At 39.8% G+C, this 12,741-nt stretch overlaps 1 protein-coding gene across 3 annotated transcripts in view; it reads right to left on the bottom strand.

Annotated features, from left to right (window-relative positions):
- Positions 1 to 12,741, bottom strand: part of LOC137658492 (zinc phosphodiesterase ELAC protein 1-like) — a 39,946-nt gene that overhangs the window by 4,465 nt on the left and 22,740 nt on the right. For all 3 annotated transcript variants that reach the window (XM_068393252.1, XM_068393262.1, XM_068393268.1), the window contains exons 5-6: positions 2,021 to 2,157; positions 1,153 to 1,309 (exon numbers count right to left, since the gene is read on the bottom strand). In XM_068393252.1, the coding sequence (XP_068249353.1) occupies positions 1,153 to 1,309; positions 2,021 to 2,157 (294 nt within the window). The remainder of the gene's footprint in view (positions 1 to 1,152; positions 1,310 to 2,020; positions 2,158 to 12,741) is intronic.

Here is a 12,741-nt window from a genome sequence, read left to right as displayed (position 1 = left end):
AGGACTTGTAACTTCTCTAATTCCATTATTACGATGAGGTGACCTACAAGGTGGAGGGCTCCCTTTACCTTAGAGTAATATTACTCTACCACAAAGACCTTTACCAACCAGAACCAAAGGAGGGCATATCAAAATAACCTTTTTCAAGAAGTCAAGGTACAGATCTAACCACCAAAAAGTACCTTAGCTTACTCCCAACTTTATCAAATCATACAAATAAACTATGCAAAATTATAAATTTTAGGAGAAATTTGTATTTTTCCTAGCTATATGAAACCGAGTCCTTTAATGCAGATGTCTTCAGCATGATCTGGAATGACCATTTTGATTCATTAATGAGGTAGTCAGTTAAGGACAGGTGATGCAGGGGAGGAGCTAAACCAATATGCCTCTCAAACACAAGCCACTTTGACCTCTGAAGTGATACGTGTAAATTAAAGACTCAGGTTTGTAGAGCAAAGAATACAAATTACTTCTAAATTTGTTATTTGTTCCTAAACGTATAAAAACCTTTTGTCATTATAGGAGACTCGCTCATCAGTGAGAGGAAGTCCCCCAGAACCAAAACTGGAAGGTTCTTCTTTTTCCCATAAATGTCATATTTCCAGGCCCCACAAAGGAGTGAGGACAATGATTCCAGCAACTTTCTTATAGCTATTCATTGGGAGGAATGAGTTTTTAGGGCCTGATAAGTGGGATGATATGTAATCTTAGCAATTGGCCTTGGATGAACCTGTCTTCTCATTTAGGAGAGATGCCAGATAATGTAATGCCTGATATATGATGACCAATGACTTTGGTATATATCTCCCTAAAAAACAAATGCAAATCTCATTTTATAATAAACAGTAACGGTACTATGTAAATCAAATCATCACTTAATCAATCACAAAGGGTTGCAAAGACTAAGAACAGTCAAGATACATTTAGGCATCAATGAAGCAAAGTTACTTCCTAACTGTATTAATTTTTATGTACAACCTCTTTTTAAATAAGGTCACTGCTACAATTGCTTTTCAGTTCGTCTCAGCTCGTCAATTTCTTACTGTAGATTTTGGGTGAATTTATTTTCTAATATATAAAATCCCTTGAAATGATCGCTTGTTTCAATGTTATTAGAAAACATAAGTTAAAAATATTAATGAAACAAACCTGACTAAATGAGCAAGAGGGGATGCATCACTTGTGTCTCCCAAAATGACCAAAGTTTTACCAGGAATCGTTGATCCGACAGCCATATCTGGGGTGATTAGTTTACCATCTTCTGTTGTTACAGACTTTCCTTTCTTCAACTGTCCATATGCAGGACCTTCATGGTGACCAGAAAAAAATTTAAAGTTGGTTAACAACGGGAAAGCAATAGATTGCAAATGGAAAATAAGAAAATTCTTAAAATCTATTTTGACATAGAGTACTCAAAATTATTTTCACTCATAATTAACCAAGCTACCAACAAGTTAAAACTACATACTGAATGTGGACTGCATTTCATGTCATATAGAAATTTATACCATTTTCTCTTTAAGAATATGACACTAAATGTTTTACCCTAAAAGATCCTACGTTATCTCAATCTAAAAATTTAAGTATCCTGGAGTATCAATACTGTTAACCCTTTTACCCCCAGGCTATTTGGAACTTTCCAACCCTTAACCCCCAGGGGTTATTTTTTTTCAAGCACATTTTGCAGTATATTTTTTCTAAATTGCTCTAACAGCCTTAATTTTCGTCATAGAGAGGTCAGGTTGGTCTCATTCTCTTGGAAAATGGCTGAAGTTTCTCAAAAAATTATCAAAATTATGCAAAAAAAAAAAAATATAAATAGCAGTTTTTTGCAAGGACGTACCGGTATGTCCATGAGGGTAAAGGGATGAGTTTTGTGAAACGTACCAGTAAGTCCTTTGGGGGTAAAAGGGTTAACTTTTGAGCTAAAAGAAATTGCTTCAAAATAACTGTTTACATTATTAAATATTGTAAGTGGTAATGAAAAAGAAATAAAAATATACAGTAAAAGGCTAACCTGGTGGAAGGCCAAGTTCCATTAGTTTGTTCTTATCCAATGTACCGGGTCGACTCTTTTCATTTAAAACAAAACCAAAAGAAGGCACTCGGTGATGAATCCAACCAGCTACAGCATACCAGTTATCATCATCAAACCTGAAGAATAAGAAACAAATAAATAACATACTAATATACATAATTTATATCATACAGGATGCACCATTAATAATGTTTACCAAAACAAAACAGATATTGAATATAAAGTATAAAAAGTACCATGTGGAGATTGTATAAAAATTCATGTGGGATAAACTAGCCGTTCTCAATGTCAAAGATTATATGAGCACCTAAGATCTGTCAGATATAGCTTTGAGAACTCAAGGATTTTTGTTCAACTTACACTCTTAGAGCATCAGATTAACTAGAGTGAGTCATCTTTGCTTTTTAAGTGTCTGTGTGTACAGGGAAAAGCATTTTAAATCGGCCATCACAAACCAAACAAATAATATAATTCATCCAAAGGACAATGGAAAGCCAACATAGTGGACAACGCTCTTCTGAATCCGATCATCAAAAGTTTAATCCAGCAAAACCAACCACCACTATCTTAAGTCAAGATCTCAACCTCCGATCCAGTCAAGAATATGAAAAAAATTACCACACCTGAAAGAAATTAATTTTGACTAACCTTTCCACACCCCAACCACAATCTTTTTAGATTAATTGGAAATCAACATGATATTTTCATAATAAAATAAATTTTTGAACATACTTACCCGCTGGTTATATATAATAGCTTTATACAGTACTTCTGTCCGGCAGAAAATTCAAAACTCGCGGCAATCGCATAGATGTGCCAGGTATACACTAGCGCCACCACGGAGCTAGGTCGAACTATCCCTCCTAGTATCAGATTTTCCATGCCCATAGGTCTCTAGAGGGGATTCTAAGTTATATAACCAGCGGGTATGTTCAAAAATTTATTTTATTATGAAAATATCATTTTTAAACAGTTAAACTTACCTGCTGGTTATATATAATAGCTTACTGACACCCTTGGTGGCAGGTCAGAGACAGCAACATTAATGGAATTTCACTTAAGAGTTTAAAACAAAACTTAGCTTAAGGGTTCGTACCTATTCAGGAAGCTGACTTCAATGGTTCTCTGCATTAATAAGTCTACTGTCCTTTGAGAACCAGCAATCCACCCAGGGGGCTGAAGAACTCTAGGAGCTGTCAAACTGTGAATAACCTATATGCTGACAGGACCTCAACTAATACCCTTGTTCTGGGTGCTCTCAAGGAACAAATGACTACCTGACTAAATCAAAGATTGCGGAAGATTGTCTAACAATTTCCTCCAATCATAAAAATATATACAAGTTCCAAGAGGAGAAAAGGGTACTAGATCCTTCACCTACTACTGCATTCGCTGCTACGAATGGACCCAAAATGTAGCAGTCCTCATAAAGAGTCTGGACACGTTTTAAATAATGTGATGCGAATACAGATTTACTTTTCCAAAACGTATCCATTATACTTTGCAGAGAATGATTTTGTTTAAAAGCCACAGAAGTTGCCACAGCTCTAACTTCATGAGTCTTAACTTTCAAGAGCTTAAGATCTGCCTCACCACAGTGTGTGTGAGCTTTTTTAATTAAAAATCTTATGAAATATGATAAGGCATTTTTAGACATTGGTAAAGCAGGTTTTTTGACTGCACACCAAAAAGCTTCTGAACTGCCTCTTAAACCTTTAGTCCTGTCTAAATAGAACCTTAGTGCTCTAACAGGACAAAGAACCTTCTCCAATTCTTCACCCACCAAATCAGAGAGGTTAGCAATTTCGAAATATTTTGGCCATGGGTGAGAAGGACATTCGTTTTTGGCTAGAAAATCGAGCTGCAGGGAGCATATGTTTTTGCTAAAAGCATGAACTTCACTGACCCTTTTAGCTGTTGCTAAGCTTACTAAAAATAAAGTTTTTAAAGTCAGATCTTTAAAAGAAGCAGATTTCAAAGGTTCGAATCTGTCACTCAAGAAATTATAAAACCACGTCCAAATTCCAGGCTGGTGAATCCTGTTGACGATCTAAGGAGATCCTGAAGGTCCTTGTTATTCGAAGGGTCTAAATGTATATGCCTGAAGACCACTGCTAACATACTCCTGTACCCTTTAATGGTTGAGGAGGAGAAATTGTGCCTTCTTCTAAGCTCTAAAAAGAAATCGGCCATTTGAGCTATAGAGGTACTGGATAAAGAAACTGAGTTTGTTTTACACCATCCTCTAAAAACTTCCCACTTGGATTGGTACACCCTGATAGTAGAAGTTCTTCTTGCTCTAGCAATAGCCTTGGCTGCCTCCTTCAAAAATCCTCTAGATCTTGCGAGTTTTTCGATAGTCTGAAGGCAGTCAGACGTAGAGCTGGGAGGTTTAGATGGTTTCTTGCCAAGTGGGGTTGTCTAAGAATATCTATTCTCAATGGCAAGCTTCTTGGAACATCCACCATCCATTCCAGTACCTCTGTGAACTCTTGACGTCCAGAAGGGGGCTATTAACATCAATCTGATTCCCTTGTGAGACACAAACTTTTGTAGTACTCTGTGTAGCACTTTGAATGGAGGGAAAGCGTACACATCTAGGTGTGACCAGTCCATCAGGAACGCGTCTATGTGTGACGCTTCGAGATCCGGACCTGGGGAGCAATAATTCTCTAGTCTTTTGGTTTTTGAGGTTGCGAATAGATCTATAAGGAGGCGACCCCAAATCCGCCAAAGTTTCTTGCATACATCTAGATGCAGTGTCCACTCTGTGGGGAGAACTTGATTCCTCCTGCTGAGGCTGTCTGCCCTCACATTCTTTTCCCCTTGAATGAATCTTGTCAACAGGGATATCTTTCTTTGATGTGCCCAAATGAGAAGAGTTTTTGCTAACTTGTAAAGAGGCCTCGAATGCGTTCCCCCTTGTTTCACTATGTAGGCCAAAGCTGTGGTATTGTCTGCATTGATTTGTATTACTTTGTTCATTACTAGCTTCTCGAACCCCTTGAGAGCCAACAGGACTGCTAACAGCTCCTTTTGATTGATGTGGAGACTTAGCTGTTGTTTTGTCCACAGGCCCAAAATCTCTGACTTTCCTAGTGTTGCTCCCCACCCAGAGTCTGAGGCGTCGGAAAACAACACAAGGTCTGGGCTCTTTTGTTTCAAAGAGAGACCTTTCTGGAGCCTGTTTATGTTGTTCCATCAATGAAGGCACTCTTTTATCGGTCCCGTAAGAGGAATGCTCTCCTTGTCGAAGCTGTCCTCTTTGCTCCAATGGCAATTGAGATGGAACTGAAGGGGTCGTAAATTTAGTTTCCCCAGACATACAAATTGTTCTAGTGAAGAGAGGGTTCCCAGGAGACTCATCCACTCCCTCACTGAACAAAACTTCTTCTTTAGAAAGGCACAAAGCCTTAGGAGAGCTAGCTGTATTCTTGCAGGTGATGGAAAAACCTGAAAAGTCAGACTGTGAATCTCCATCCCCAAATAAAGGATCTTCTGGGAAGGGATCAATTGAGACTTCTCTGCATTCACCAGAAGTCCTAGCTCCTCTGACAGACTCTTTGTCAGACGCAAATCCTCCAGACAGCGATTGAGTGAGGGGGCTCTTAGTAGCCAATCGTCCAAGTACAAGGAGGCTCTGATGCTTCTTGAGTGGAGCATGCTTGCCACATTCATCATGATCTTTGTGAAGACTAGAGGGGCGGTGGTGAGGCCGAAGCATAAGGCCCGAAACTGGAATACTTCCTTACTGTACACAAACCTTAGGTAACATTTGCACCTCGGGTGAATCGGGACATGAAAATAAGCATCCTGGAGGTCTAATGAGACCATCCAGTCGTCTTTCCTTACTGCCACAAGAACTGAACTCTGGGATTCCACAGTAAACTTTGTCTTCTGGACGTAGTTGTAGAGGGCACTTACATCCAGGACTGACCTCCATCCTCCCGAGTACTTGGGAACCAGGAATAGTCTGTTGTAGAAGCCTGGCGATTTTAAGTCCCGTACCCTCTCTATCGCCTGCTTCTGTAGCAAGAGAGACGTTTGAAGCTGCATGGCCTGCCTCTTTGATTCTTCCTTGTATTTGGGAGAAAGATCCATCGGGTTTGAAATTAACGGGGGTTTCGAGATAAAAGGGATTTTGTATCCCTTCTTCAACACTAGGACGGACCATAGGTCCGCTCCCTTTTTCTCCCAGGCCTGCCAAAAATTGCTTAGCCTGGCCCCCACTGCTGTCTGAAGGTGAAGGCAGTCAGACTCTGCTTCTGCCTGACCTAGAACCTCTCTTTGTTCTGGCCCTTCTACTATCGGATCTGAAGCTGCCTCTACCGACTGTCCTTCTACGAAAAAACTTTGTTGTTTGAGGGAAGGTAGAATCCTCCTTGAACCCACAGGCGGAGAAAGACGTTGGAAGAACCTTCCTTGCTGATTTAGAGACCAGGTCGTGAGTAGCCTTTTGAGTAAGGGCAGCAGCCATCTCCTTTACTAGTTCCTGAGGGAAAAGAGAAGGAGAAAGAGGAGCATAAAGCAACTCTGACATCTGGAATGGAGTGACTCCCATGGAGAGAAAAGAGCACATAGTTTCTCTCTTCTTAACAACTCCGGCTGTGAATAGGGCTTCTAATTCATTTGAGCCATCTCTTACAGCTTTGTCTATGCAGGACATTATATGGATAAGGTTAGAAGTCTAAGGGTCCTTTAAAGCAGAAACTTTCTTTCCCAAGGTACCCAGAGACCAGTCAAGGAAGTTAAAAACTTCAAAAGCTCTATATATGCCCTTGAGAAGATGGTCAAACTCAGATATGGACCATAAAATCTTCGTTCTTCTCATAGCTAAGCGGCGAGAAGAGTCTACCAAACTCGAGAAGTCGCCCTGAGCAGAGGCAGGAACTCCCAAGACTAGGACACCTCCTGTTTCATACCATACGCTAGACTTGGAGGCTAACTTGGCTGGAGGAAAAGAGAAGTTTGTCTTTCCTGAAACTCTCTTAGATTGCATCCAATTCTCCATCAACTTTAATGGTCTCTTAGAAGAGCGGGAGAGAACCATCTTAGTGAACCTTGACGTTTTTTATGATAATCCCACTGTAAACTCCGATGGAGGAGAGCGAGAGGCTACAGGAGTAAAACTGTCAGGAAATAATTTTGAAAAAATCAACATAATCTTCTTGCAATCAACAGAATGTTATGGTGTTTTATTTCCTTCCTCCTCTGAGGCAATGTCCAATGGCTCATCCAGGGAGGAATGATCATCCTGATTCTCTTCCGAAATAATTCCAGCTGGTGTAACCGCTTCTAGTACTGAAAGGCGACGCTCATGAGCGCAAGCGTCAGTTGCGCGTTGTGCGCTATCAAGTCGTTCAGTTTGTTTGCCTACTTGGCGCTCAATAATATTGTGCTTGACGTCACGTCCGTGCGCATGCTGTACTGAATCCGACTGACATTTGGTGTCATGGTCTGCTTGAAATGCAACGTTACGTTCTTTTTGTTTTAAGTAACGCTTAGCTAGACGCGCCATATCACGTTCAGGCGCCTGGCGCGTGACTTCGCGCTCAGCTGCCTGGCGCTTGTCGTCACACCTAGAATGATGACTCTCGACGTCACGTTCACTCGCTTGACGTTTGCTGTCAAGAGAAATAGGAACTCTATGAGCACTAGCAGACTTAGTAGAAGCAGTTCCATCACCCCGCTCAACATCGCGTGTAAAGGTAGGCCGCCTGTGCGACATCGTGTCACGATCGGAATCATGACGAACCAACGCTTTGCTGACCGCAGGCTGATAAGAATGCATAAACGTTGAGAGTTGCTGCTTCATGTCAAGCAGCATAGACCACTTAGGATTAACTTTAGACGAAACAGGAGTCGAAACGTCCATAGTGAATTCACCTTCTTCATCGCTCGCATAACGCTCCATATAATCGGGAGATGGAATCCAGTCTGATGGAAGCAGTGGTGCATGTACCGTAACACCAGACTTAGGAATAAGCTCTGACTCAGTCTGAATTATCCCCTTGTCAATTTCCGACATTTTGTTAGGACGTTTAGGAAGAGAACATTGAGCAGACAATTGAAAACGCTATGGTGAATCCCAATGGCTACAGCCAGGCGCTTGCGGTGATGGATCGTGTCGCTGCGTGCCTTCATCTGCCTTTCTTTTAAGGGGTCTGGAAGCTTGACGCCAGACTTTGCCATGCGTAGCTTCATCCGAGGATGAGGATAAAAAACTAACCTCACCTTTCCCATGGTGAGGGTGAGCGATCTGTGACATCGAGACAACAGGAACGCTCGAAGGTACGTCTGCGCGATTGATGACGCCTCTCGTTCCCTTTCGCCGATCGCCTTTACTTCTCCCATGGGTTTGGGAGCTTGCAAGAGGTCTAAGGCTAGGTGAACGACAAGAACGCGCAGACGCATCCTCCACATCACTGAACACATTAAGAGCACTATTAATATTACCACTTTTAAGCAGATTAACCTCGGACATAATTTGGTCTCCTGTCCGCTGCTAGTGATTCCACCCTTGAACCAAGAGCCTGGATTGCTGTCATCATATCTTTCATTGTAGGCTCAGATTGAACAGAATTAGGTTCAGGATCTACCACTACAGGGGAAGAATTAGGTTCAATGACATTAGAAAATGATAAATCCCTTGATAGAGAGGAACTATGTCTGATTCTATCTCTTTCTGGTTTGCCAGAGTAGCGTTCATAAGCCAACCACTCACTCTCGGATAATTCAAAACATTCTTGACATGTATCTTCAAAAATACAAATTTTACCTCTACATTTAATGCAAATCGCATGGGGATCAACAGAGGCTTTTGGAAGCCGAGTTTTACACCCTTTCACACACTTCCTATATGAAGGGGAGGGGTCAGCCATTTTGAAATGTAAATAGAGAGATCAAAATCAAGCAAGGGTCAAAAAATAATCCAAATAATCCAATTCAATAGGTATTCAAGAGAATCCGTAAGCAAGTCCAATAATTGCGAAAGTCAATAAACAACTGTACATCACCAAGAACACTGTTAATTCCAGGTAAACGGCGAGTGAATTTCCAAAGCTGTTGCCAATATGGCGCCAGAAGAAAATCTGATACTAGGAGGGATAGTTCGCCCTAGCTCCGTGGTGGCGCTAGCGTATACCTGTCATATCTATCCGATTGCCGCGAGTTTTGAATTTTCTGCTGGACAGAAGTATAAAGCTATTATATATAACCAGCGGGTAAGTTTAAATGTTTAAAACTTCCCATTAATATACTGTATATAAACTACATCTATCAATTTCTTATCTCACTTTACACCGAGAAGAGAGCCAATGTATAATGTATTGGCCAAAATATAGTGCATACTGTAATGTGATTTCCTTAGTTTCTCTTAAGGACGGATTTTCCTGCAGCAAAAGGGTCAATAGGTGACTCAAAATGTTTTTCCAGAGTAAATTCTTAGATCAAACAAGTAAGTTTCCTTTACTGACAGTTCCTTCAGAATATATTTGCATGTTAGGAATATTCTTAGAAGACCATGAAGAGAATTGAAAATTGTTCAACTATTCAAGCGTTTTCCTGGTGGCAAAAGCAGATTGCAGCAGGCCAAAGGGCTCCAACAAAGAAAGTAGCTCAGTGAAGAAAATAAATTAGGGAATAGCAAATAAACTATACATAAATAATGAAAAAAGATAGAATATTTTAATATCAATAACATTAAAATAGATCAGCCATTAAACTATAAAGTGAGACTTAGGTCAACCAGTAGAACAGAAAAGCATTTAAGCAAAGTTTGAACTTAGGTTCCAATGATTCAAATGCCTGATTAGGAATATCACTCCACAATCTGGTAAAAGCTGGAATAAAACTTCTAGAATATTGTTCCTTGTGATGGAAAAGGCATGGCTGTTAAAATTATCTGCATACCTAGTAGTAAGTACACAATGCTAGTCTGGAAAGATCTTAATGCAATAGATGATCTCAATCAGGAAAATATTTATAAAAAATACATAAAGAACTCACTGAACAAGTGTCAAGAATTAATATACAGACCAGGAATAAGAAATTTAATAGACTGTAAGTTTCTATCCAACCAAATAAGATGAAGGTCAGGAGCTGAAGGCTAGACAGGTGAACAATATTACAAATTTTCAAACAGATTTTTATTTTTCCTTGGTATACAAACCTGAGTTCATATTTGAGAACTTTACTGAGAAAGACCTGGTCTTATTGTTAGCTACTCTCCTCTCAAAGTTTAAATCGATTTGTTTGTTTTATAAAGAAATGTCTTTCCTATAGTTCTCATTTCTTTATGGTAAAATCTAAACTTATTTTTAAAATTAATATCTTTAAACATAGCGTAAGCTAAGAAGATGAAATATGTTCCGTTATACTTTCCATTCCTTTGCAATTTCTAAAAAAATCATTATTATGTGAACCAGTGGTAAAAGAAAATGAAGGTTTGATAGGTTTGATTGATTAATGAGCTTATTGTTAGCTACTCTCCTCTGAAAGTTTACGTCAATTTGTTTGTTTTATAAGGAAATGTCTGTCCTATAGTTCTCTTATTTCTTAACGGAAAAATCTGAACCTATTTTTAAAATAAATATCTTTAAACATAGCATGAGCTAAGAAGATGAAAACGTCCCGTTATAATTTCCATTCCTTTCCAATTTGTAAAAAAAAAATTGCTATGTGAACCAGTGGTAAAAGAATAAGAAAGTTTTGACAGCATTGAATGATTAATGAGATAACTGAATTGGCTGCCAGTAAAAAGAAATTTTATTTCCTGTTTGACCATCGAGTTTATTACTAAAAAATCAAAATTAGAGCTCAGTATAATTAAACACATTTCATATCATCATGTGATGATAATTCTATTACATATGATTGAATAAATTCCAAAATTTTTCTATATCCCTAAGGTTACTGTCTAATAGACCATTAAACTTCACATCGAACACCAAAGGGTCTTCATAAATCATCAATACGAACCACATCTATGTTTTGAATCCCAATGCTACTAAACTGACCTAAGCGGAGAAGATATATCCTGAATGGGGGACAGAGAGATGAAGCAGGGGGAACAGGAAGCCCTGGAAATTTTGCATTCTGCACTAAAACTGGAATTTACAAATCTGGAAGACATTACTCTATTATTCCTGATTGGAAATGAACACTATATAACATCTACAACTTGCAGTATAGTAATATTATACTCTATTGCTTGTGTCAGAGCTGTAATTTCAGAAGGAATCTATCTATCAATTCCCTCAATTCTGTGAGGTAGCCAACATATAAAAAAGTTTTTTTTTTCTTTTCATCATTTCATTTTGCTTGACGAGGAACAAGACGAGTTTGGCTGGTACGGCTAGGTTGCCACAGCCCACCCTCCCACGTTTTCCACCACAAAAGAAGCTTCATACACTGAATCCCTTACTGCCGCTACCTCAGCAGTCACCAAGATGACCTGGGGTAGCAGCAGAATGAGATATCAAAAAACAGTGGCAGCTTGTATAGGACACTGTTTAATCAACTCACTTGTTTCACAGGAAAATTAAATGGTTCCACATATTGTACTTCATTTCAACAACTTTTCTTTTATCTATTATAGTATTTTGGCCAAAAATATTAATTCTTAAATGAATAGCACATGAATCACAGGTAGTTTTATTGAAATAATCAAATATGTAAATGAATGGAAAGACAAGAAAACATTCTTCACAACTATGCTAAGTTTTCAGCTGAGGGTTACTAAGGCTTAGGAAGCATGTGTAATATTCACTTGTCAAAGACAAGCACTCATCTTCTTTTGGAGAGAGTTCCTCTGAGAAGTGTATTACAGTAAATGAAACGGCACAATATGGTATGATTTTGTTGTAAAAAAAATGACAAATTCTTAGATAATTTATATTTTTCCTAACGATACAAACCTAGCTATTTACATGGGGTAATTACTTCGGCGCAGCCGATGACGAGCCATTAAGTTTTAACGAGGGTTTCCTACCCCACCGCTAGTTAGCGGGGGGGGGGGGGGGGAGGGGTAGCTTGCTACCCCTTCACCCTCACACACACTGGTGATTAGGCCACTTTACTTAGAGGTAGGACTTATCTTGGGGGACAGGGCTGGCGGGCACATAACTGTAAATAGCTAGGTTTGTATCGTTAGGAAAAATACAAATTATCTACGAATTTGTCATTTGTTCCTTAACTGAATACAAACCACGCTATTTACATGGGGTGACTCAACCCTTAGGAAGGGTGGTAAGTCCCCTGCCATACTGGCTTTGGCTTGCCCGGGGTCCCCGACCCTGAGTTCATAAAGTAACTCCAGGATCGGGGACCCTGCACCTCGCAGGCAGTCAGGGACTGCTGCGGCCTACGTAAGCTGTGTGTGAAGGTGAGCAGTGACACGTCCTAGGAAATTGACCTGGAGTCCTTAATAAGGAAATCTAGGCTAGGACAACCCAATACCACCTCGTCAGGGTATGGGGACATGACAGTATTAAAGGCTAATACTAGGAACACAAGGAAGCATGGCTTACCTGCAGAGGTTTGAGGTCAGCTGTGCAGAGAACCAGGATGCTGTTTTTCTCCAAGGGAGGAGAGGATGAAGAAAAGAAAAGGGCCAGACAGATCTTTTCATTCACACAGACTAAAACCGGGTAACAATGCCCTCAACCCTCTGCTACTTGTCCAATTAGGAGCCTGAGGTT

This window comes from Palaemon carinicauda, chromosome 1 (genome assembly GCF_036898095.1).
Source record: "Palaemon carinicauda isolate YSFRI2023 chromosome 1, ASM3689809v2, whole genome shotgun sequence".
NCBI classification, from domain to species: Eukaryota; Metazoa; Arthropoda; class Malacostraca; order Decapoda; family Palaemonidae; genus Palaemon; species Palaemon carinicauda.
The sequence above is the reverse complement of the archived record's forward strand: the minus strand, read 5'-3'. Positions and strand labels throughout refer to the sequence as shown.